Source organism: Nelumbo lutea, chromosome 2 (genome assembly GCF_056320005.1).
Source record: "Nelumbo lutea isolate HS-2025 chromosome 2, American lotus-T2T, whole genome shotgun sequence".
NCBI lineage: Eukaryota > Viridiplantae > Streptophyta > Magnoliopsida > Proteales > Nelumbonaceae > Nelumbo > Nelumbo lutea.
Genome location: NC_142685.1, coordinates 62,321,906 through 62,348,854, shown reverse-complemented (window position 1 = coordinate 62,348,854; position 26,949 = coordinate 62,321,906). Strand labels below are relative to the sequence as shown.

At 37.4% G+C, this 26,949-nt stretch overlaps 2 protein-coding genes across 4 annotated transcripts; one reads left to right on the top strand and one right to left on the bottom strand.

The window, feature by feature from the left end:
* The first annotated feature begins 669 nt into the window (after positions 1-669).
* On the top strand, positions 670-5,433 carry LOC148871120 (uncharacterized). Of its 2 annotated transcripts, none has more exons than XM_088970611.1 (5): positions 670-1,362; positions 1,507-1,642; positions 1,754-1,821; positions 1,941-2,027; positions 4,080-5,433. In XM_088970611.1, the coding sequence occupies exons 1-5, from the start codon at positions 1,192-1,194 to the stop codon at positions 4,155-4,157; spliced, it is 540 nt and encodes a 179-aa protein (XP_088826737.1). In that variant the 5' UTR covers positions 670-1,191; the 3' UTR covers positions 4,158-5,433. The 2 variants fall into 2 exon arrangements, with proteins under 2 accessions (XP_088826737.1, XP_088826736.1); XM_088970610.1 differs by having other exon boundaries at positions 943-1,362; positions 2,121-5,433.
* Positions 5,434-6,109: 676 nt separating this feature from the next.
* On the bottom strand, positions 6,110-25,911 carry LOC148871119 (neutral/alkaline invertase 3, chloroplastic-like). 2 transcript variants are annotated; one of them, XM_088974117.1, is made up of 8 exons: positions 25,559-25,847; positions 25,409-25,462; positions 24,001-24,792; positions 10,930-11,095; positions 10,611-10,822; positions 8,265-8,758; positions 7,928-7,976; positions 6,110-6,870 (listed from the first exon to the last, which is right to left on the bottom strand). In XM_088974117.1, exons 3-8 carry the CDS (start codon positions 24,730-24,732, stop codon positions 6,523-6,525), a joined length of 2,001 nt encoding a protein of 666 aa, XP_088830243.1. In that variant the 5' UTR covers positions 24,733-24,792; positions 25,409-25,462; positions 25,559-25,847; the 3' UTR covers positions 6,110-6,522. The 2 variants fall into 2 exon arrangements, with proteins under 2 accessions (XP_088830243.1, XP_088830242.1); XM_088974116.1 differs by lacking the exon at positions 25,409-25,462 and having other exon boundaries at positions 25,559-25,911.
* Between the last annotated feature and the right edge of the window lie 1,038 nt (positions 25,912-26,949).

Sequence of the window (26,949 nt, the reverse complement as noted above, 5' to 3'; positions counted from 1 at the left end):
ATCAAGAATTTTCCCTAAAAAGAAGTAAATTTGCATTTAAGTGGGCTTTTGATAAAAAAAAGCATATGCTTTATTGGAATTGGTGTTTGCATCCATTACAACTAAAAGTTTGTTTTGTAAGAAAGTAAATTTGTCCATGCCAAACTAACCCAACTTTGCAATTTATATGGATTGTTTTACACTACATATTTGCATTCACACTTATTTGCATCGTTTCTAGACATAGCATAAAAGTCCATGGATGGAGTTTAACACCATCATTTAAAATTTATTAACAGTTGTATTTATCTGTGTAAATATTATGTCAATTTTATCGATGTTGTATTTATATCAATTATCAATATAAAACTATACATTGATTTATGATATAAAACTACACTCCATTCAAATGCCAATAAATACAAATCGAGAGTGGAGTTTTACACCCATCTTTATTTACACCACAAATAAATTTGAATCGGGAATGGAGCTTTATACCGGTCCTCATTTACAAAAGCAGCCAAAAAGAAAAAGGAAACAAATTAGGGCTGTATAAATGTTTTCACCCTAGAAAGCCCAAAATTTTGACACTCACAATTCAAGGACCGGAGATGGTATGATCCCTAGGGTTGTCAATGGGTTGGGTATGCTTGAAGGAAAAATATTGGGTGGGGACAGGTTTTGGAATTCTACAACCCATATGGGCATGAACAGGATATGATATTAGGCTAAACCCAACCCTCCCTAATACCCTAACCTGGTATATTGTTAGAATTTGGAAAGCATTTGATAAGGTGAGGGTAGGGTTTTACAATTTGAGGGGGTTTGGATTCTCAAAATACAAATTTTGGTGAAAACTGAATTTAATAAGCAAAACAACAAAGAAAAGACCATGACAGAAAAAGAAAAAAGAGCCTACAACACATTAAAAAAAAATCTTTTTCAGTAAATAGAATTTTGATTGAGTGAGCATCGGCAGAGAAGAAGCCCTAGCTTCAATTCGTTCTTTCTTTTCATTTTGTTTGATTTGATAAGAGAGGCCGCAAGTGGCAACGATTATTATTGGACCATATTTACAAATTTGCCACCACACTGGCACACTCGTTTGCATTTCCCGCTTTGCCCCCAGAGGCTGGTAGCCTGGTACCCCGGTACCCCCTAATCTTTCCCTTCCTCTAAGCATCCATCGCGGGAGTGCGTCCTTCTGCAGCAATGGCGTCCACGCCTTCAACAGAGACTAAACCTTTTTCTGTTCTTTTCGTCTGTCTCGGCAACATCTGCAGAAGCCCCGCTGCGGAGGCCGTCTTCAGAGATATCGTCAAGAAACGAGGGATCGATTCCAAATTCAACATCGACTCTGCCGGTACAATCGACTACCATGAGGTACTTTACTTTGTCTGCTTTTGTTAGAATTGTTGATTTGATTCACGCTGATCAAGAGACAATTTTATGTTTACTTAATTGTTCGATGGAGGAGAGAGCGGTTTGGAATTTAATAGTGTTGTTGTTACAATCGAAATTGTTAAGGGTAACCAAGCGGATCCACGGATGAGGGCAGCCTCCAAAAGGCGTGGGATTGAGATAACTTCCATCTCGAGGCCGATAAGGCCATCTGATTTAAGAGACTTCGATCTTATTCTTGCCATGGATAAGCAAAACATAGGTAATGAACTATCAAATATTACATTTGCTTCTGTATTCATTTTCCTAATTCTTTAGCATGGATGGCATTTAGTAGCGATTTTTTGCCTTCTATTTTATTCTGTGTCTGCAGAGGATATATTAAAGGCATTTAATAGGTGGAAATCCAAGGAACCTCTTCCAGATGATGCTAATAAGAAGGTTAACTTGATGGGTTAATTTTGTTGTTTGGATTACTTGATCTTGTTTTTTCCTGGTAACTGTCTTATCAAGTTAAGAAACTTGTTACTCATTCGTTTTGTTGTTTAACGGTAGTGCAGGTTAGGTTAATGTGTTCCTACTGTAAGAAGCATGATGAAACCGAAGTTCCTGATCCTTACTATGGGGGACCTCAAGGTTTTGAGAAGGTAAACCACTAACTTGGCCTTACCATTCTATATGAATGCTTCTTATGACTAATACAAGATTTTGAAGCTAAGATAGTTTTTTGGGTAAACCAGTGGAAATTCATTAAACAAGAAAAGGATGAGTATACAATAGGTTCAGAACATCAGAAGGAAAACAGCCAACCTACTCCCCTTTTACTGACCAAGACATGATGGGCAGATCATGGGCCTGTTGATTACAAGTTCTGCTAATGAATGACCAAACCACCGAATCTAAAAACAGAGACTTCTCTCAAATATCATGCAACATTTGACTATTTAAGGAAGGAGTGGATGGAATATCAGGTTCCATCTCAGATCCCCAGGTCACTGTAATGTGTTATTTTCTGATGTTTTATTATCTCAATATCAAGCGACTAATCCATTTCTGTCAATCTATAAGCACATGACACCTACTTGGTTGAAATTGCGAATGTTGCAAAGCTCATGTTGCGTAGGTAGATTGTGGAAAATAAATAAATAAATAAATTTGTACTTGTAAGTGTGCTTCTTGCATAAGACCTTGTTATCCCTGTGCGCCATCATCATATGCCTGAATATGAAAATATGCCCTTGGCTTGGAGTACTAGTTTGAAACTTCTAATAACGATAAAACTGATGCAATTCATAGGAGCATTATATACTTGTAGGCTTGTGCTGCTGTACCTGGTTCCTTTTGAAAGATTTCTTTATTATCTTTTTTTTTTTATCAGCAAAAATTTTTCATTAATAACAGAGAAATTCAGTTACAATAGATAAAGATTGCAGAGGGACATTCATCTAAACTGCAATCTCCAGCAATTAGTTACAATTCTGCCCGGTACAATGAAGATCTATTTGGCCCTTGTTTTGCTAGGGTATCCGCCATCCTATTTGACCCAACCAAAACGACTTGTTTATTATCTTTTCGATCCAAAATTACAGTAAGACCTATTACCTATGTAAGACAACCCTAGGACAGGAAGGTTATTACAATAAACCCCATGTAAGCTTGAGCTGCTCCAATGTTTCTCCATCCAATTAGGTTAACCATTTTCCCCGCAGTTATCCTACCAAGCCAGTTCAGGTTATTATTATAATTTGACCTTAGATTTAATAATTTGAACTAATTCTTCGCCTTCTTAAGCAATTTTCTCCACTATGCTTTTTAATAAGATAGATTTTAGTGAAGAGAAAAGACGGGGGAATGATTTAAACAGATCCATTAGCCCGAAGGTTTATGCCAATAGGTGGGGTTAAATAAGATTGAGTGGTACCTGAAGTCTATAGTTTTGGAATCATTATTGCAAACCCCACTTGAAAGCATTCAAATTAGTACAAGCCTCACGTGACATTTAAAAAACGGTTGCATAAGCTCAAATTAGATTCCATGGAGACATGTTTCAATGGCTGGCAAACTTTTGCAATGTTTCACAGAAGAGATTTTGTTTCTGGTCTATCTATATGGGAAGTCAGGCAGTTGTTATAATAATTGAGAGATGACAGTAAAAGGGTGAAAAAAGTAACAACACAAAAGGACATTGCCCAACGTTGGTCCCCCATATAGGTTCTTGGGAGGGATGGACTAGATGCGGACCTGACCTTTGGCATTTTTTAGCACAAAGTGGCTGCTCTCAGATTCGAACCCTTGTTCTCATGCCTGTCAGCCTAAGATTGTTATTATCATTGTTATATTTTTTGCAAGCATGCAATTTTATTTGTGTTACTTAGAGATCCTTTGGAATAACATCAATAGAGTAAAATCGGTTCTTTTGGTAATGGCCAAATAGAGCAATGCATGCAATATTGTTATTATTTTTTTCGAACTTATTTATGCTTTTTTGACAAGTATGCAATTTTGTTTATGTTACTTAGAAATCCATTGGAAGAACATAAAGAGTAAAATCAGATTTTATAGTGATAGCTCCTGGACAAGTTTTATGAGTTTTATTCTAAATTGGTTGTCTTTCATATTAGCAATTTCACTTCTACTGTTTTATTCGTCATGCCATTAATACTCAAACAATTTACTTCCAATTTGTGGTGTTATGGCAGGTCTTAGATATACTAGAAGATGCTTGTGAATCATTGTTGGACAGCATCCTCGCAGAGAACAGTCATACTTTACAATAATAGTTCTAATTAAGAGTATGCATGTTAGGGGTGATCATTTGCAGCCCAGATTGGAAGCCTGGCTCGAGTTAGCTCGGAAATTTCTGGGCATGGGTCCAATGCTTAAAGCCCAACTCGGGTCTGGCCTGGCCTGCAATATATTATATATATTTTAATATACTTTATATTATTAAAAGCATGCATGTTTGTGTTTTATTTTGTATTATATTATGTTATATATTTTATATAAATTTTGTTATGTGATATGTAAAACATATGTTGTATAATATTTTATATTTTGTAAAGTAAAACTTGAAGACCTTTATTTTAGCGTTTAACCTTTCATGGCTTATTTTTCTTAGTTGACTATTGTTAAATAAATTAATACAAAGCTTTCATTTTCATAATTCATCAATGTGAGATCTTGAATGTTAAATTGTTAACATCTTTGTTGAAATGAACAAGTTTAAATAGTTAGGTGTGCTAATTGACATTCAAGGTACTACATGAATGAATTATAAAAATGAAAGATTTGCATTCATTTACTCAACAATAGATAATTGTGCAAATTAGGTGGCCATGTGTTATGGTGCATGATTTCCCAACTTGCACGGTTGTCTATGTGTTAATACCATGTGTTAAATAGATAAATGCAAAGCTTTTATTTTTACAATTCATTGATGTAGGATATGAAATGTCTACTTGCACGTTCAACTATTTAAACTTGACGGTTCATTTCAGCAAAAAGGCAAAAACCTAATATTTAAGGTCTCACATGGATGAATTATAAAAAATGAAGGCTTTGCGTTCATCTATTTAATAATGGTTAACTAATGAAAATAAGTTATGAACGGTTGAACCTTAAGATAAAGGTCTTCAAAAGCAAATTGAACTTCTTTATATTTTATCTTATGGAATATGAAATATTATATATAATGCTGTCGCATAATAATGTTTATATAAAATGTATAATACAAAATACAAAACATATTCATGTATGTTATATATTACATGTATTGCGGGGCTGTCCAGGCCTGGGTCGCACTGGAAGTATTGGGCCTAGGCTAGGCTAGAAATGATCACCACTACTGAATAGTATAAAATTGGCTTAAATTCCATTTTGTACAATGCTTTATGCTGAATGTAATCTCAAGAGCAAATTATATGGGCTTCACTTTGAATTTTGGTTAATTTTACCTACTGTTGGAACTTGATTCCATTATGTTTGAGCTTGAGATTTCGCATTGTACATTGATCCATGATGAATGAATTTTGTTCAAATGGTAGATTGCTGCAATTCAAAATTTTTTATTACTTCCCACTGATAATTCGTTTACCACTCCCTCTCCTCATAGCAACCCCACCCCCCACACCTGAAAAAAAAACACTGGTGGAGAATGGAGCACAAGGCCATTAACCACGCATTAATATAATTCAGATTCTTGGAAATCCAACTTTGGAGTAAAAATTTTAAGTTGCAACTGCTCAGTTTGCAAATTTTCATCTAGAAATGAAGACTGCATTTGTTAAAGGTGTAAACACAGAACTGAAGTGATTTTTTTTTTTTTTTGGTCGAACTGAAGTGAATTCATATAACGACAATTATGAATTCCAAAACATGTTGCATTCAAAATGGGAAACAAACTTTCATTCAAAAAGTTGATGCAAACGTTGTACTCAAAGCCAGTCAATAACCAAATGAGCAGCTAGATGCCTAGATGGAAGCAGATCCAGGTCTCTTTATATGTAATAATGTGGAATTCCCATGTATTTAGACTTGATCTGTTCCAACACTACCCACAGGACACTACAGCCGTATATTAGGAACATCTCCCATGAATCACAATACATAAAGTATAGGAGATACTCCCAATGGATAGCGGTAGTGTCTTTTGGGTTAAGTGGGTAGCAGATACGCGCTCCTATTTGAAGTAGTCTTATTATAACTCGATACTGCACTGAACAGAACGAAATGGTGAAACAAGATCATGTAGTCCATATGGTTGGTACATGAATGAGAACTCAGTACTATTATACAGGTTTCATCCTTGTGGAATTACAAGTTACAGCTTGGCCATGGATTCAGAACCAATGAACCCGCCAAAAAAATATGAAAGAGACGAATCGAAAATGTATACAAACTAAATTAACCCGTAGAACCAGCCACTGATGGTCGATGATGATCAAAATCCGGACCGAGTTAATAGTAAGTGCTTATCAATTATCATCCACTCCCCTAGATTTTCTCTGACACAAGTATGGACTTCATGACATGTAGTTCATACGATATATGTTATTGTCCCATGTTCGTAGTATGGGATGCTAATGTGAAGTATCCCACATTGGTAGAATGGGATGCTGTCGTGGGGTATATATGTGCTTGGGTTTAGGGGTAAGTTCGCTTAAGGCACGTAACAATATAGCTCTGTTTTGCCCCCTGCCGACCACGTTTCCTTCTTGGATTAGCATTCATGCAAGAAAAAGCATTGGCAAGATCCTTATCCTCTTCATTTATCAGCGCACTTGCTGCACTAGGATTGGCAAGGAGGAGCTTTGCCACGAGATATCCTGCAATCGACCATGTCTGGAGCAGATGTGCCTGTTTGCCAATGAATCTTGCACTTTTGGTGTCGTAGTATTCAGGCCACATATCCCTTGATATCCGCTTCTCTGCAACCTCCACAGCTTTCACTGCAATCTCTGATCTATTCATCTTTATGCACGCCGCTGTGAGCTGTGACAGGTTTCTCAACCATGTCAGTGATATACGACCTTTCTCTATCCGATGAGAAGTACTATGGACGTTCCAAAGAAAATAGAAAGGGAGGATGCTATCCATACAGATGAAACAATATTTGGCAACATTGCCATCAGGGAGGATGCTATCCATACAGTGACATTCTTAGCATACCTTGTTCAAATGGCCTGATCCCCGTATATGAGGTGTGTTTTAAAAGAGTGCAAGGTGTAAAATTAAAAAAAATGAAAAATGAAAATATTAAAAATAATATTAATTAAAAACTACATACTTAAATTTTAAACTAAATGTTTTAAAAAACCTATTAGCTCAAATTAAAATGCACAAACGTAACACATAATGCATATGCAAAGTGAAAATGTAAAAATAAAATTAGACATAAAAGCACTCAACAATTTTAAGCACATAAAACTTTCAAGCTCTTTATTTCTTTTCCAATTGCATTACTCTGATTCTACGAGCCACTTGTTATCAAACCCCTTCAGGCAAGCCCAAAAAAGTCCATGCTAGTGTCTTAAATTCTTAAAATCTACACAAAAAACTGGTTTTATAATTTAGTTATAGTTCCTTATCTTTTAAAAAAATGTCCTATATTAGGAAGGATGAAATGAACAAAATTAACAAATGGGAGGTTTTCAGAGCACTGATGAGCAAGCAAGGCGCAAGGTGCACCAGGCACACCAGACGCGCCTTTCTAAGGTGGGTGCACCTGGGCCTAGGCAAAATGCAAGCCTTGAAATGCGCTTTGCTTTTTGTGCCTAGGCGCACCTGAGCATGCCTTTTCAATCACATTGAGGATCATTGTTTAAATAGAATTGCAAGTCAGTTCCCCCTCAGTCCCTCCCAAAATACAGTCAAAACACATCCACCTCTTCCTCATGGAATGATGACTAAGCCATTCAATGAGGTACAGTAAGAACCTTACTTTATGGCTTCCTTTTCTCCCAATTCCATTATTATGTATATTTGTGTTTTGTGTCTTGTGCATGCTAATTAAAGTTCACATTAGTGAATTTCAAAACAGTTCACTGACCTGCCAGAGCAAAGTTGGCCAAGAACCTGCATTGTGGTAGGACCAAGGCCTGCATCAAAATTGAGAAACAACTCAACAACGAAACATAATAATATGCTAAATTCAAAGAAATGGCATGACAATTACATGTCTGGATCACCTGCCAACAAAATATGTTCCAACACCCTACCAACATCATCTAACATCATACATCTCATACATGATGGATTCCACTTTTATGGTGGGCCCCAGTTTCATAGTGAGATGTGCGCTGTCAGATCAAGTTGGTAGGGTGTTGGTAGGCAGGAGATCCTAACTTGACAATTAAAACCTTACAGCAGATGAGCAGAGGCCTTACGTGTTCTTAGGATCGCATCCGGTGATAATCCTCCACTCCTGGTCTTCAAGAGCAGGATAACATATCTTGAATGGCATATTCCCCACCAAGTCTGTCCATTTGGCTTCAATGAGATCCAATATGGCATGTGATTGATCCACTGTTGCAAGACTGCTAACCATAGACCACAAATTCCCAAGTGCAAAAAAACGAAAATCCATGTGGGCTGGCTGCAGATTTCCAATTAAATAGCCTCCTTTATTGGGCATCCAATCCACCAGCCAAGGAGGAATTTGATCAGGATAGATGTTGAACTTGTTGATAGCATCATATGAATACTCTTCTGTTTTGTAGCGATAGATCTCATTCAGTTTTCTCATATCCACCCAATAGTACTCTCTGATATGGAATGATAATGTGACCAGACGATTGTTTAGTGCTCGGATCAGATCAGCTGACCCATCCTCTGGAGCAAGCATCTCTCGGGCACAAAGAAGTGCTGAATAAAATAATGCCTGCAAGATTTGTAACAAGGACACCAAGTCAGTGAAGTAAATGTGCACATACGAATGTTAAAGGGTCATAATTTAACAATGGATATGGCATTAGACAAAAAGGTGCATCTTTTGCCATTTCAAGCACTATGTAGCATTTTGTAGAAATTTTAACTCCTTTTGTCTTGCAAAATTTACACCATGTAGAAATAATTCTATACCAAACTCTAAATCAGTGAACCTAACCCTATTGGAAACATGGATTCTGAGGAAGCAGAAGTTAAATCTCTATCAATGGGTATTTGGATTGCCAAGCTATCTCATCTTTCATCATTGGCTATTTTGGGAAACTTGGTTAATGTCTTCCGACCACCAAAGCACTTTGAAACATGTTGTTCATGAGGAACAAAGTTTATCTTTTCAACTTTTCCTTTGGCCCAATGTGAAGTCAGCATCTTGCTCTACTGATATCACTTAACCCACTTCAAGTTCCCAACACTTTCCACATAAACGGGAAACCAGTTTCTGTGGCAAACTTAAAGTCACTATATGAATGCCAAATAGTCAGATAGTGTGGTATTGCCATAATGTATTGTTTTCCTCAGATTCAGTGGAACCTCCTTTTTTCTACCCTTGGATCCCAGAAAGAAGTCAAATGGTTAGTTGATTACCGAAGTGAATCATAATCTTAACTTGCAACTTTTCAGCCTATTCTTGGCAGCCAACATATCTACTTCTTTAATACCATAGTGCATTAACCTTAGTAAACCAGTTGTCTTTGCAAGTCCTTGGAAAAATTGAAAGTTCAGGTAAGATGGATACCTTGGGAAATAAATATGGTAGTGGATGCTCTTTTTAAGCAATAGCTCTATTCCTTCTTACTTTTTTTCTAATTGGAGGGGATTTGTTTTCTATATTTTGCGCATCAGTTTACATTCTCTCATCTAATACCCTGCCATTTATCTATAATTTTGCGCATCAGTTTACATTCTCTCATCTAATATCCTGCCATTTATCTATAATACACACACACACATTATCTTCACAAAAAATAATCTAAACAATATTCAGCCAAAAGTGGTTTTACTTCAAATTTATTCTCTGGAAAACTAGAAAGGATTGGATCAGGAATGAAGGAATGAAGTCATCCTACCAATGAGTAGCCACAATAGGTGATAAAATGAGAGAAAGTAGACTAAGATGTTTGCTCACATGCATAGAAGACCATCAACAACACCAGTTAGAAGAAATGATATGTTACAAGTAGAAGGGGCTAGAAGGGCCAGGGGTAGACCAAAAAGGGCATGGGTAGATGTAGTATAAGTGATTTAAGCACTAATAATTTAACATAGGATATGGCTTCAAATAGAACAGATTGGCGAAACAGGATGCATGTAGCTGACTCCATATAGTTGGAATAAGGCATGGACAGCAATGATGATAATGATGACTATCATAACTTGCACTATGCTGGAATGCAACATCCAAAATATTTGAACAGAATTTTAGTCTTTATTCAATGCCCTTTCAACCAATAGTAATAAGTCATCCCATTTTTTTTTTCTTTTTATTAATTTTAACTAGCTTCTGTCTTAATTAATTCAAAGTACAATGCATACAGAAATAATTTTATCCTAGTTAATATTCCTGAATACATGTGGAATATACAGTAAAGCCTGAACGCTTATTTTGGGGGTCAGGGAGTTGTTGAAAGGTAATTCTTTGATTGGGAATACTCTCACTAACTAGATGTATTATAAGACAAAGAAAATGGAATATGAAACAACCAATCAAGATGGCCATCAAGGAACATATAGGAAAAAAATAACAATATTACTTTTTCCTTCTGAAAAGAGAGGAACAATCTATATACCTGAATTTCCAGAGGATGGCCATGAATTCCCATGCGTCGGTCTACCATACAAGAACCATCAGTCACCAGTAATGTTGGGAACATATCAAAACCATCTGCAAGGCATAACCTCAAAATCATCTTAATTCCGGTCTGTACATCAACTCTCTCCTGAACTGAGAGATCTCCAGAGCATTTTCCATATGCTCGTAGTAGTATAATCCACCACAGTCCTGATATTGAAAATGTTATGTATACAGAAAGTCAGAGATCCATCAATCAAAGAGTATTAAAACATGCTAACCCTTTTATAGAGGAGATCTGATTTTGATTTACTTACCAGAATCAACTGGTGCAACACGGCCAATTGCTGCCTCTCCAAAATCAGGATCCAAAATGTCCTCAGTTGCAGAATCATCACCCTCAAGTGGAACAGTGCGCACCTTGAAGCTGGCAGGCATCAGCCCTTGACCAGGACTATGGCAATCCATTGTTTTCTCCCAGCTCTGTCAAATTAAGGAGTGATACTAAATTTTAAATGCAAATTAACTTAATTGTATCTTCCAAAACAAATGACCAAATTGGTATTGTTGATATGGCACTTCAAATCTGTAAAAAGATTTTTGTAACAAAAAAAAAAAATCTTTAAAATATTCAAGGATTCTCAGGAAAATAAATTCCGTATTTTCCTACAAAAGTTGCAAGATTATCCAGGTAACATCCAAGATATGTCAAGGCATCAACTGTTCAATTCATGAGAAAATTTGCTTTATGCCTAGGCTAATTTGTGGAATGATGAAGCAGAGCATAGTTGGGGTATAATCGAATTCCTTTTTGCTGTTTGTTGGGACATTTAGAAAGAAAAAGAATAAACCTTTTTTTAAAGAAAACATTGGTTGATTAGAAGAATAACAGCTGACATTTTCTCTGTGATGTTGGAATGGCTGTGATTTCATCCAAAGTTTGGTACTGCTGTTTTCTATTTTCTTTTGAATTGGTGACTTCCCATCACTTTTTATTTGCACTCCTTTTATTTTAATGAAAGTGCGATTAACTATAAAAAAATGTCAAAGTTGTTAGGAGTATCAATTGTATGGGCTTGATAAAATCTGGAAAAATGTTTGAAGGATGGGTTAGGGATATGGTCCATGTATGATAATGAGAGGTGCTGAAATGGTGAAATCCAGCTAAATATCTGAAGGTAATCACTTCCATGTTTAAAGTACAGCAGTGGTTGATGACTTTATTCTGACCTTCTTGTCAGATAAACCTGAAAAAATCCATAAAAGATCCTGCAAATGGCCAACTCCAGTTTTCTCTTTTAATTTGGAGAAAGAAAGAACTACTTTATTAGCAAAAGCAGATGGCTTGATGCAGATTTGTAGCAGGGGTTACATCCTACCGACACAAATAATATGTGCTTTGATTGAGAGATTCATGCAACTCTGGAAGAAAAAAACTGAGAGATCATTTTGATGCTGAACTAATGTATTATAGGTTAAACATGAAAGAATGAAATTGAAATGGATATGTGGGACAGGAAACCTTGACAGTAACTCCGCCATGTTAGCCCAAGTGTGGGGGGAGTAAAAGATGATAGTATGGCATGTTCATTGTTTTCAACTTGTACCTGAAAGATTCAAAAATAAGAAGGGAAGTGCTAATGTTGCTATTACTTCAGATGTCACTACTAGTTCTAGGACTAGATCCACTTATTTGGATCCATTGGTTGCTATTAGAGATAATTTGACTCAGTTGGAGAATGAAGTTGGAATTACCAGATCATCTCAGTCCAACACCCTGGCTCCAACTCCTACTTCAGCATTTATTCACTCAGGTACAACTGTATAAGGGCTACTGCTTATCATGCTTTAGCTCTAGGTAGCACTAATCACTTTTGGATTGTAGATTTGGGTGCCTCTGACCATATGATTAGTTATCCTCTTTGTTCACCTCTTATTGGTTGTCTTCTCATAGAGACAAACCCTCTATTTCTGTTGGATTATTGTCCCTATTTTTGGCAAGGCAGATATTAGGATGTCTAATGCCATCACTCTTTCTTCAGTGCTTAATGTTCCCAAACTTGGTACTAATCTCCTTTCTGTTAATAGTCTTACTAAAACATAGAATTGTTTATTGACCTTCTTTCTTGATCATTGTGTTTTCTAGGATATGGTGACAAAAAAGGTAATTGGGATTGGTAGTAAGGCAAATGGAATCTACCTGCTAGATCATCCACCTATGAATAATAAAGAAATTGGTAATCTTGTATCTCAGTCAGCAAGTCAGATTATATTTTGGCATAATTGATTGAGTCATTTGTCTTTTGGGTCTTTAAGAGTTCTTTTTCCTATTGTATTTGCATCAATTCAAGTGTCCAATTTGAAGTGTGCAAGTTATGAACTTGCAAAGCATTGTAGATCAACTTATTCTCTGAGTAATAAAAAAAACATTGTTCCATCTAAAATTGTTCATACTAATATTTGGGGGCCTTATCATACTGCTGCTAGGGGGGTATAAGTACTTATTACTTGTTGATGATTATTCTCATTTTCTTAGGTTTATCTTATACGCTCTTAGGATGAGGTTCCCATATTGACTTGTTTTTTCCATCAAATGGTTCCTTGCACAGTTTGGCATTAGGATCAAAATATTCCAATCTAACAATGCCAAGGACTACTTTACTAAACCCTTGACTTCGTACTTTTTCAAGTATGGGATTATCCATCATCAAAGTACATTTCCTCATACCCCCTAGAAGAATGGAGTTTTGATAGGAAGAACAAACACATCCTTGAAGTTGAAAGGGGTATTATGCTGAATTTAAATGGCAATGTTCATTTTTGGGTGGATGCAATTCAATTGCTGTTTATCTTATCAACGAAGTTCCTTCTCGGGTTCTAGATATGAAAACTCCTTTTTTCTCTTGTACCCTATTGTCAGTTGTTTATGTATTCAGATTTAGTACCATAAGGGTACTGTTGTAATTTCTCCTATGTTTATATTGTTCGACTATACTAGTATAAATAATAATATATTATTCTTTCACCCCCTAAGTTCAGAAGGGGCTTTCAGTCCTCTCGGCTCTCCTCTCCTCTCTTCTCTTCTCTTCTCTTGCTCTTGCTCTTGCTCAACATGGTATCAGAGCAAGTCGTCCAGGCCTGAAGGGTGGTGTCAAGCAAACCTGTTGTTCAATGTCGAGCAGATAGTCTCTTCATCTCCCAGAGCTGTATCCATCGAACTGCTAATAAGTTGCATTCAATTCGACCCATAAGTTATAGAGACTTTTCATCTTCCAGCCCAGAAGTTGTATTCATTGTCTATTCGACTGTAGAGAGGCTATCATCTGAGGTTCGTAGAGGGAGTTCTAGTTTACAGAGAGGCTATCATCTGAAGTTAAAAGAGGTATTGTTCATTTACTGTTCGGCTGCCCTACGGATTGACTGTTTATTGATTGACTGAAAGCCGATTGATGGACTATTGGTGGACTGTATTTCTTTAACAAAGCAGTTGTATTCGACAATTTTTTTTTTGTATTTCTTTACCCCTTTGATGGACTGTTGATGCCCTAAAGCAGATGTTGTATTGATCTCAGTCATTGACAGTTCGGCTACCAGGCCTGCCGATTAGGGGTGTGGTGAACTTCACCTTGTATTTTCCATTCTGTTGGGGGGTCATATGACCTCTGTACAATTGTAGGTCATATAGACCTGGTTATGTACTGCAACTGCAGTGTTGTTTTTTGGATTCCTACAAGACCGTAGGTTATACAGACCTGTTCCAGTACTGCAACAGCAGTGTTCAGTCTTTGCTCCCAGTGAAACCGTAGGTCAGAAGGACCTGTTTCTATAATAGCCTTGTACGGAAGTACCCCTTTGGTTGCTGCTTTTTTCTTAAACCTGAAATCATGAGTAGTGAAGATTCAGCCACATCTGGAGTTTCCTCAATGCTGAATTGAATGGGTGGGGGTGACCTATCCTTTCCTATGGCTGTTGTCCCTCTTCATGGTTTAAATTACCTAGAGTGGTCAAGACGGATCAAGTTATACATCACTGCAAGGGGGAAGATAGGCTATATTAATGGGAGGATAAAAGAACCATCCTCCGGGAGTGCTGAATATGATAGATGGAATCAGGAGAACAGTATTGTTATGTCCTGGCTCTTGGTTTCCATGCAACCTCAAATCAGGAAGAATTTCATGTGGGCTGAAACTGCGAATGAAATTTGGGAACAAGCAAAGTCTACATATTCAGAATTGCGACACTATGCCAAAATTTATCAACTGCAGGCAGCATCTTCTACTTGCAGACAAGGGGAGAGGTGTTTATCGGTCTATTACTCTGACTTAACATCTGCCTGGAAGGAGTTGGATCACTACTAGAGTGTGGATTGGAAGTGTGATGAGGATGCTAAGAAGTACAAACAGCTTGTCTCCCAGCAAAGGGTGTTTGCATTCTTACATGGTCTGAATTTTATGTATGAATCTATCAGGGTTCAGATTCTCAGCTCTAAGGATCTCCCTTCTGTTCAGGAAATCTATGCTCTTGTAAAATCTGAAGAAAGTAGGAGAAATTTGATGAACAGCCCTGGTGGGGATGTTGTTGTGTTAGTTGAAAAAGGGGGTGTATCTATTGGTGTGGGATCTTCTTCTCGGAAAGGAGATCTCTAGGAAAAAACAGAAGATAAGGAAAAATTGTGGTGCACTCATTGCCAGAAACCCCGACACACCAAAGATACCTGTTGGGATCTTCATGAGAAACCAAAATGGGCTCAAGATCTGACTAAGAAGCAAGGTTCAGAGGTGAATAAGAAGTACGGACAGCAAAGTACAAAGAAACATCACATGGCCAACATGGCTACTCGGGAGCATCAGCCCCCCATTTCTACTGTGACTCAGACACATCTCACTGGACCTGACCCGAGGGAGGACATTATGAATTCCTTCCGTGACCATTTAGAGCTCTATGGTAGAGCAATTCGTCAAATGGATACTCCTCCCTCAACCTCATTTGCATCTACGTCAGGTAATCCTGCCACTGCTTTCCATGTTGCTTCTCACACCCCTGATTCTCCATGGATCATTGATTCTGGAGCATCAAAACATATGACTGGTACGTCCTCTTACTTTCAAACCTATCACCCTCTTTCTAAAAGAGACAAGGTGAGACTAGCCGATGATTCATACTCTTCCATAGCTGGTCAAGGAACTCTCTCTCTTCCTCTTGGCCTTACCCTTTCTGATGTTCTTCATGTTCCAAATTTTCCCATTAATATGTTCTCTGTTAGTAGTGTTACTAATTCCTTGAATTGCTCAATGACTTTTTTCCCTTCTCATTGTGTGATTCAGGATCTGGCCTCGGGGAGGACGATTGGTAGGGGTCGTATGGCTGATGGACTTTACATGCTGGAGAATAAGGCTGGTCTTCATGTTACAAAGTCTATGAGTCAGTCCTGTAAGAAAAAAGTATATTTATGAAATTGTCGTCTTGGTCATTTGTCTTTTGAGTCAAATGTCCTGCCTGACCCTCCACCTTTTCGTGTAGGCATGAGGAGAAACTGGTTCAGCTTCCCTCTCTCCTTGACCCTCCACCTTTTCGTGGAGCTGTAGAGAATCCGGAAGCTGTACCTCCAGTGCCACCAGACTCCTCGAGGGAGGATCATACTCACTCATGTATTTTGGCTCCCAATGATGTCCTTGAATCTATTGAAAATGATTCCTCTACTGCTAATGATCTTGACCGTCCTATTGCTCACAGGAAGGGTGTTAGATTGTGCACCACTAAACATCCCATTTCCAACTTTGTCTCCTATGAGAACATTTCATCCTCATTCCGTGCCTTCCTTACCTCTATTGACAGTGTCCCTATCCCTAAGAATGTGGCAGAAGCTCTTTCAGTTCCTGAATGGACAAATGCCATGAGGAAAGAAATTAATTCCCTTCACAAAAATGGCACATGGGAACTTATTGATCTTCCTAAGGGAAATGTTCCAGTTGGATGTAAATGGGTGTTCACAGTCAAGCATAAGGCTGATGGAACAGTGGAAAGGTATAAAGCCCGCTTAGTGGCAAAGGGATTTATTCAAGTGTATGGAGTTGATTATGCAGAAACTTTTGCCCCCGTTGCCAAGATGAATTCCATTAGAGTCCTTTTCCCTTTTGCGACCAATCTGGATTGGGTTTTACACCAGCTGGACATCAAGAATGCATTCTTGAATGGTGACCTTGAAGAGGAAGTGTACATGATTCAATCTCCTGGGTTTCTAGCCCAAGGCAATGAACAGAAAGTGTGCAAGTTGAAGAAGTCCTTATACAGGCTGAAACAATCACCAAGAGCTTGGTTCAGTAGATTACATGTGGCAGTTCAACAGAAAGGATACAGGCAATGTCAATTAGATCACACACTGTTCGTGAAAAAAGGAGAAGGTAAAATTGCTGCTCTAATTGTATATGTGGATGACATAATTGTTACTGGTGATTGGGAGGATGAAATTCAGAAATTGAAACTTTTTCTTGCCACTCAGTTTGAAGTGAAGGATCTAGGACCTACCAGATACTTCCTTGGAATTGAAGTTGCCCGATCAAAGAAGGGTATCTTCATTTCTCAAAGGAAATATGTCCTAGATTTACTTCAGGACACTGGAAAGATGGGAGTGAAGCCAGTTGACTCTTCCATTGACCCCAACCATAAATTAGGTGACAACTGTGGTGAATCGCTCAAGGATGTGAAACAGTTTCAGAGGCTTGTAGGGAGATTGTTATACCTTTCTATGACTCGCCCAGACATTGCATATGTTGTAGGGAGATTGTATATGTGCTCCTAGGTCTTCTCATCTTGAAGCAGCAAAGAGAATCCTCCGATATCTAAAGAAGTATCCGAGTACTGGTTTGTTGTTTCAAAAGCACGAACATTTGAAAGTTGAAGTTTATACAAATGCAGATTGGGTTGGATCCCAAAGTGACAGAAAGTCTACCGGTGGCTACTGCACCTTTATAGGAGGGAACCTTGTTACATGGAGGAGTAAAAAGCAAAATGTGGTAGCTAGATCCAGTGCTGAAGCTGAATATCGTGCTATGGCCCACGGGGTTGCTGAAGGCATGTGGATAAAGAATTTGTTTGGGGAGTTGGGTTTCCCAGTGACCAAACCTATAACTCTATTTTGTGATAACAAAGCAGCTATAAGCATTGCTGCCAATCCGGTGCTACATGATAGAACAAAGCACGTCGAAGTTGACAAGCATTTTATCAGAGAGAAAGTTATCACAGGCGAAGTGTGTACCCCCTATGTCACTTCTGAGAACCAGCTTGCAGACATCTTTACAAAGGGTTTAAACCTTTCCAGACATCATGATCTTTGTGACAAGTTGGGCATGATTGATATCTATGCTCCAACTTGAGGGGGGGTGTTGTCAGTTGTTTATGTATTTAGGTTTAGTACCATAAGGGTACTGTTGTAATTTCTCCTCTGTTTATATTGTTCGACTGTACCAGTATAAATAATAATATACCATTCTTTCGCCCCCTAAGTTCAGAATGGGCTTTCAGTCCTCTCGGCTCTCCTCTCCTCTCTCCCTCTCTTCTCTCCTCTCTTCTCTTCTCTTCTCTTGCTCTTGCTCAACATACCCTAACATGGATTTATTCTCCAATCCTCTTAGGCCCCATTCATTTGGCGATAAGTTACTAGGGTAAATGCATTTGCCTAGGTAAGTGTTACCTAGGAAAATGTTACCCGGTAAGTACATTTACCCATGTTCATTTGCTAGATGGGTGAGCGAATTTCCTAAAGGATCCCTATTTTTTTTTGGAAAGGGCATTTAGTCCTACACAATTTGGCTAATTTCTCCCTCCATGGGTGAATAATTTACCCACCTCCCAAGAGGGTAAAACTTTCACAAGTTGCCAAAAACTTACCCATGGGAAAGTTTTGTTTCCATGGGACGCACACTTCACTGGTAAAAGAACATGGGAAAGTCAACTTTACCTCCCAAACAAACAGGGCCTTAGGGTGTTCGGGTGTACTTGTTTTGTTTAAACTTTGAGACCTCATTGTACTAAGTTTGATCCTAAGGATGCCAAATGCATTTTTCTTAGTTATGTATAAAATCAAAAGGAGTACTGTTGCTATTATCTTTAATCTGGTTCTCGTTTTGTCTCTATGGCACTTTCTTTGAAGATATCCCTTATTATTCTGGCGTTTCTTCTTAGGGAGAGAATGGTGAAAGGGTTATTTTTTTCTCCAAATGTTCCCTTACCTATTCCAATCATTGAACGGGAGGGTGGAGCAAAGGACTTTTAGAAGTGTGAGGAGTTTCAAGTATTTTAGAGATATAGGTGGAAACGAGTTGATTATGGTCCTCATTAGAGGTGTAAACGGATCGAATTCGAAGCGAATCAAGATATATCCGAATTCGAATTCGATTGCATAAATAAAGATTCAAATTCGATTCGAAATCCATTGAATATCTAAAATCAGTAACTGAATTCGAATTCGAGTGAATAATCGAATATTCGACCAATTCGAATTCAACTGTTTAGGTTTGGCATAAAACATAAAAATCCAACTCTAATAAAAATAAAGAAATTGGGGATAAATGAAAGATGAGGACATCTCGTTGTTCCAAACCCAAAAAACAAGCTACCTATTTCTGTTTGTGAATTAAAATACAAAAATATTACTTTAGAATCAAAATATGGTAGCTACAATTTTGACAAAACTGAATCTAAATTCGACAACCATTCCCATAGTAAAGATTAAGCAAAAGAAGAAATGAAAAAAGCTACAAACACTAGAAAATTTATAGAGGATAAAGCAAAAAAAAAAAAACAAGTCAGAATCTGGCCTTAGTTGATCGGTTGATCTACCATTGCTGCTAATGCTCCTTGTCACCGTCAACAACAATCGCATCTTAGACAAAAATGACCTCAATGTCGACATCGATCTTTGTTGAAAATCTGCTAATAATATTTGTGAAGAATGCTGCTGCAGCAGAGGTTTCTCCAAGTTGTTCATTCACCATTTTGCTTGTGCAAAGATATTAGCATTAAACTTTGTGAATGAATGTTGCAGGGGCAAGATCTCTCAACTCTGGTTGCCATTTTGGCTCTTCAAAGAATACACAGAGGAGAAGTATAGAAGAAGGAAATGATGAGGGTTAGGGACTTTCGCTTGGGTTTAGAGTTGGATTTTCAAATTTCAAATGAGAAAGGAGATTTCTTGGACAGTTCGTTGATATTTTGGGGAAGGGGATTTGTTGGAGGATTGGACAGCTCGCTGATTTTTTGGGGAAGGAGATTTATTGGAGGATGCGCTAGATTTTTGAATGGCAGAGAAGATTTGTTGGAATGTGTGTAGGGAAAAATTATTTTACCTTTATACCCTTGAACTATTAAAGAAACATAGATACAATGGGGTTATGCATGTAAATTTATATAATATATTAATATATGTAATTACAATCAGATCGAATCAAGTCAAATTTGAATTCGATCCGATTAAATAATCGGTATGAAAATTAAATTCGAATTCGACTGTAATATATTAATATATGTAATTACAATCGGTTCGGATATATATCGGATCGAATCAAGTCAAATTCGAATTCGATCCGATTAAATAATCGGTATGAAAATTAAATTCGAATTCGACTGTTTATTTGATTCGAATATCCGAATTCGATTCGTTTAAGTCGAATCTCGAATTCGGAATCAAATTTCCGGATACCGTTTACAGGACTAGTTCTCATGATGTGTCTAGGCCAGCTCTTTTCTCTTTTGAGATGCCTAATCCACATACTTTGCTTCTTTGCCTATTGCTATCACTTCATTACCCACTCCTTCTAATGGCCTTACTATTTTACCTTATGACTCCTCACATGCATAAATTGAGCTTCCTTTTCCTCCAAGTGATCTTGATCTTCCTATTACTGTACGGAAAGGGAAGCGTAGTTGTACTACATCTACTACCCATTGTATTTCACAGTTTCTTTTGTTATGATCTTTTTTCATCACCCTATAAATCCTATTTAGCATTTGTTTCTGCCATCCCCATCCCCCAAAACATGCAAGAAGCTCTTTTAGTGCCTGAGTGGAATGATACAATGAAGGGTATAAGGCTAAACTAAACTAGTAGCCAAGATGAACACCATCAAGGTACTATTGTCTCTTGTTGCTAGTTTTTAATGGCCACTATTTCAAATGGATGTCAAGAATGCATTTCTATATGGAGATTTTAAGGAAAGTCTATATGGAGTTGCCTCTTGATTTTTGTGGTGCAAAGGTAGGGAAAAAGATACATCATTTAAAGAAAATATTATATGGTTTAAAATAGTCTCCAAGAGCGTGGTTTACTTGCTATGGAGAAGTTTGACTTGATTACGTGCAAGCTAAAACTAATCATACTCTCTTTATTAAGAGAGGTGGATCATCATTGACTCTTTTTGTGGTTTATGTTGATGATATTGTCATTACAAGCAATAATATTGCTAAGATTGAGTCACTAAAGCAGTTCAACAAAGAATTTGAACTGAAAGACTTAGGGGGCCTATGGTATTTCTTGGGAATTGAGGTGGCCCAATCTAAAGCATGTTCTTGATCTCCTAAAGGAAACTAGGAAGCTTGGTGTTAAAACTTCTAATACACATTGAGCTGAATCATAAGATAAGTGCAGAGGGTGGTGAGCTTCTCGAAGACAAAGCTATGTATCAATAGCTTGTAGGGAAGCTTCTCTTTCTTTGATTGAGTTGCCCTGAGATTTCCTATGGTGTCAATATTGTTAGTCAGTATCCTCTTGTGGTTGAGAGGATACTTGTTTACTTGAAGAGGTGTCCAGGCAAAGGTATACTTTATGAAGATAGAAGTGCACATTAATGTTGATTGGGCCAGATGTGTTGATGATAGGCGACCCACTTCAGGGCATTCACTTTTGTAGGAGGAAATCTTATTTCATGGAAGAGTAGAAACAAAATATTCTTGCTTGTTCTATTCCCAACTGGAGGGGGAGTGTAGAGATGCAGTGGACGATTCATAGATATTTCTGTCTTTTTTTTCTTATGCTTATATTGTTGTTATTATATGTTTTATCATTGTTTAGGGTAGAATATTTTGATCGTTATACTTGTTTTGTTTTTGTACTCATATAAATAGCAATCTAATGGGGTGGCAAAGTAGATTCTTTTTTCTACTCCCTTTCTCTCATTCCTCTTGTCTCTCTTCTACTTTCTCTCTACTTTTCTTCTTCTTTCATCACCTGTTTATTTTATAAATAAAAGCTGTTTACACTTGGTTTGACAAGTCAACTAACAGTAAGGATCCCAAGTCCATGAGCCTTAGCTTAGTAGGTAAAAGCTAACCATACTTTGCAAATTAACCTAAGATATTGTCTGGATTAGAATGGTTGTGAAAATAATATTGAGTTTTTGCTCATTGTTGTGGGGAACAATTGATGTTCAGAAACATGTAGAAGAAAATTGAAATTGATGAAGATATTGAAAATTGAAATTAAGAAGGCTAAATGGCTCACCAGTAACTTAGCAGTTTTTGTTAAATGGGAAAGGAGATCGGCCAATGGACTGGCTGACCCTCCAGCTAAACAAAGGGTTTATAGGGATCATTTATTTTGGGCTCAAATGTAACTTGTACTTTTTCTAGTTTTCTGTCTTTTGGATTAGGTGAATCTCACACCTCTCCCTGGGCTGTTTGTACTGTTATATATTCTGTTTCTAATAAAATTACTTATAAAAAAAAGGACTGCTTTGGAGACATCAATAAGGACTAATGGTTTTCTAAGTCAGAGAATTCATTCATATAAAATAGACAGGCAATTATTACAAGGTGAATTCTTTGACTATAGACATGAAAGATGACCTCTGCTAAGGGAAAACTAGTGGTAAAACAAAGGGATCTTGCTCATGGCATTTGCAGAAACTGACTCTAAGATTGGCTCTAGAAGTGGTTCTCCAATTCCAATCTTAATCTCAGTCAACCCGGATTTATCATCTATAAGAGCCAGGCTATATCTCCATTACTGTCAATCTAAAATGAGCTGATTGCCGTTACAGGCACACCCTCTTCCTTTAACAGGAAGGGCAGCAGACACCTTCAGCCTACACTTATTCAGTATGATATTCTCACAAGATATAAAAGAAATACAAAGGAGAGGAAGTTAGTTGATGCAATGCAACTCCTCTTCCCATTGTGGAGAATGAGGAACAAAAGGGAGACTATTAAGAATTTCGCAATTGAAAAGGTGGATGTTAAGAGAAATAGACATAGGCAGTCAAAAACCAAAGAGGTAGCCAAAGAATTGAACTCGGTAAAAATTACAAACTTTTTATGGTACCAACTCTGAAAAGTTAATCATGTAAAACGAGGATTTTCTTCTTTCTGCCCTTGAGTAGTAGGACTAACACTGTCATTTTCAGAAAATATCAAGGAGAACTAAATTCTTTTTTTTATGCTCATTACTTCCTTCATAGTTTCTGAGGTTTGTAATCAGTCATGGTCTGGATGTAGAGCATGTGAACATTTTGTCTGTTGGTTATTTTTGGTCTAGGAGGGACTCTACAATGTTGAAGAGTTTGTATGTTGGGGTTTTTTTATTGCCTCTGTTGCTATTGGAGGAATGTTTTGTTTTCTGACACAAAGGTCAGGTTTCATGTATCGGAATACCATTGGTGGCACACCTAAGTTACATGAAAGGTTACTAGAGGCATCTCTGGGTTTTGGTTGTTGTGGAATTCGTACTTGGTGTTCAGTGATCCTTCTTTTCTTTATTATTTCTTTCTTCTTGAATAAAAACACAGGATGCATGGCCATTGATCTAGACCATCCAAATGTGGGTCCACCTTTTGGATTACAATGACAAAAAATCATAAACTACTCATAACATTATCCTTGTGGAGATATTATTTTGCATAGTTAGAACTCTTTCCAAACAGTATGGAGTCTGATCTATGTCAAGGATGCAACTAGCCATTTTATTATCTGCAGTTTACTCTAAATACATAATTTCGCCCAGGCAGACCTACCAGTGCAGGCCATTCCCCAATCCAAGGGTTGGTATAGCATTTTAGTGATCTGGATTCATGATTATATACCACAATTATGAATTTTCACATGTAGGTAAGTGGAGAAGACTGAATAGGGAAAATGTACATGACAGTGTTGTTATAAAAAGAGGCCAATGACATTAGCATTGCATGATAAATACTCTCAGAGTGATCAGTAGAACTGTAGAAGTCAAGGATTTACAATATTCTTGTGCACTTCCTGTGAATGAAGAGGACCTCAATAGGGAAAATTACCACAGGAAGTTTCAAAAATGTAAAAGAAAGAAAATTTATACCAATATAAAAATCATAATCTTAAACAGAGAAACTGCCAGAAGTAAAGAGTATTTTGGTTGGATAGTTTACCTGTAATTGAAGTGTATGAAGGACGAAGTTACGGACAATGTCATACTCTCCCTTCAAAAGAAATGCTATTCCAGAAGGTATGAAATCACGGATAAAGACCTGATCATAGTTCAGTACATTGGAATCGGTTGGGTCCATGGCAGCAATTGTTCCAATGGGACTACCACAGTAATAGACTACAGATTCACGTAGAAGATTCCATGCCTCATCCTCAAGAGAATCTATGCCAACTTTATGCAAGCTATCTTTGACCTTTTCAACTGAAGCTAACTTACCATTGGAACCAGAACTTTCACTTTCATGTTTTGATTGTTGAACCTCTTCAAACTCTAGAACATTGGGAACATTCATGACACTATTGAGTGGGTTAGGTTTCTGAACTGCATCCAATAGCCAGTTCACATTTCCATCCTTTGCAGTTAACTCACCAGTACTTTCTGTACATTGGCATTGGCAATTCACAGACCTTGATTGAGAAAATACAATATTTCCATGGGAAACATGCCCTATACCATGGACAGTGGAGATCTTTGGGTGATTTTGTAGCACCATTGAACAATTTAGCAATTGCATATACACTGAAACCCTTCTCTTTTTATGTCTTACATGGGATCTAGAGAGAAAACTTGAGTCTAGTTTTCTATTACATGTATCAGGGAACAAAGATTTGGGTATAGCTCCTGAAAAAACTTGCAAGGACGCTTCTGAAGTGCTAGGCAACACAAGCGACATTTTAATATGTTGTTTGTCCAAATATCCTCCCCTTCCAAATGACTCCAAGGCTTCAGATGCCTAAGAAAAATGCTTCGAGTCAAAATAAAGAGAATATATAAACCACCAAAAGTGTATTTCAAAGAGCATACTAAATTATTCAAACTTATATTGATAAAGAGAAACCCAATACTACAGCAGAACCAAATTTTCATTGCACTGACAAAAATTTAGTATTACCCAAAAAAAAAAAGAATAAATCAACAGAAGGCAACTCCGGAGACGTGATCAAGCCAAAGTATATGATTTTTAATCTCAACAGACATTATAGTAAGAGAAACTTCAGATAAACAAGAAGGACAGCGTCTACATGAAAAATCCGAAAACCACGAACAGTTTATCATAAAGAAAAGAGCCTCTAAAAGAAGATTCAGGTTAAAAATATCTGGACTAAGTCGCATCGGCTAATCATCAACGACACCTATGCATCAGTTTACTAGAGCTATATTTTATAGGCTGGAGACATGTAGTTGCAGGCTTGAAGCAAAAAGAAAAGAAAAAAAAAATGTTGACACAAGAGAAGAAAACCAAGTTCTACTTAATGATGTTAACAGAGAGAACAGGGCATACAGGACCAGTATAATCAATACCAACATTCACTGTTTACCAAAAACAGACACTAATAAATTTAACCTACTGTCCATCCAGCAAGTTCAACAACTCTTAACTAGGCCTTCTGCTATGTCAGATTCTACAACAACAAAAATAACAGAAATCATTTTCTGAACACAGACATCAAATTACAGTGAAAACTGAGAAATGAAAGAAACTCATCCTCAGCTCTTACCGACTGCAATCCAATCCAACGAATTCGATCCAGAAATGAGAAACAGATCGGAAACTTAGGTTCTCTTAAGCGTCTTCAACCACAGAAAAAATGCTGAAAGCAGGAAGAAACCCCACCACTTGTTCAATGATTCTTTCTTGCGGAGTTGTGATCGAAAAAAACGAAGATTTGCAGCCAGAAAATGCCGGGAAAGAAATTTGAGAAGACCGTTTTGATCGTTTTGACAGGTGTTCTGCTTCCGCGTGTGGCAAACGGAACTCCAAAACTTCCAGTCCAAGCCTTCGCTTTTCAATTTTGAAGAGTAATGCTAAGCGTACAAATTTGATTTTTTCTGTATCATTTACTAATCACCAAATACCACTCATTTTGAACATTTAAACAGCTGCGTTCCATAGACACACAGTATTCCAAATGTACGGTAAAAGGTTTTTCCAAAAAATGTACGATAGTCATTTTGCTAGAAAGCAATTTTGTATAATTGCTTTTGTGTAAATTTCACTGTCCAACAAATTTGTATAAGTTTATTTACTAGAAAGCAATTTGAAATTGATACCACGTCGACCCACTAGTCCAAACTCCAAATAAATGGATACTGTAATCTATCTGAAATTGCAGAGTTCATTGGATTTTCCAAACAATGTCCCACCTCTAAATCTAATGGTTTTGCTCATGGCCCGAGGTTTTGGACTTTGGAGGGTCTGGTCACTGGTCGGACTGCCATTGGTGGACCGTGGACGTCCGTCCACGGCTTGGCTCAACTAGAGAAGTGTTGAGCTGGCTAATTGGATGGCCACTAGCCAGCCCATAATGTTATGAGTGGGCTGGAATGGAACCATCTACCCGTTGATATATTGACCCGGTCTCTGGCAAAAAACCGTTGAATCGATTAATGATTTATTGACCTGATTAATCGAACCATTGGCACATTCATTTGTTTAATGGTTTTTGGTTGTTTTTTTGTTTTTTTTTTTAATTAGGAACCATCTAGGCAACTGGTTCCGTTTTATCCTAATCTTGGTTCTTAGCCAAAAATCATTGAATCGGTCAATGACCCATTGACCTGGGCGGTCAAACTGTTTGACCCGTTCAATAATTTTTAGTTGTTTTTTTTTTTAACTTTTATTGTCAGAACGAACCATCCGTTCAAACTGAACAGTCAAACTATTGACCCGAAATCGATGGCTAGAACAGTTCCATTTTCAAGTCATATGAGTCACACGCTCAAATGACATAACACGTAAGGTACTGCTTAATGGACCTCACACTCAATTTTTAGCATATAATTTTTGTTGTTAGAATGGATCGTCCGTTTTTTTTTTTTTTAATTGGGAACCGTCCAAGCAACCAATTCCGTTTTACCCCAAATCCGGTCCCTGGCAAAAAACCGTTGA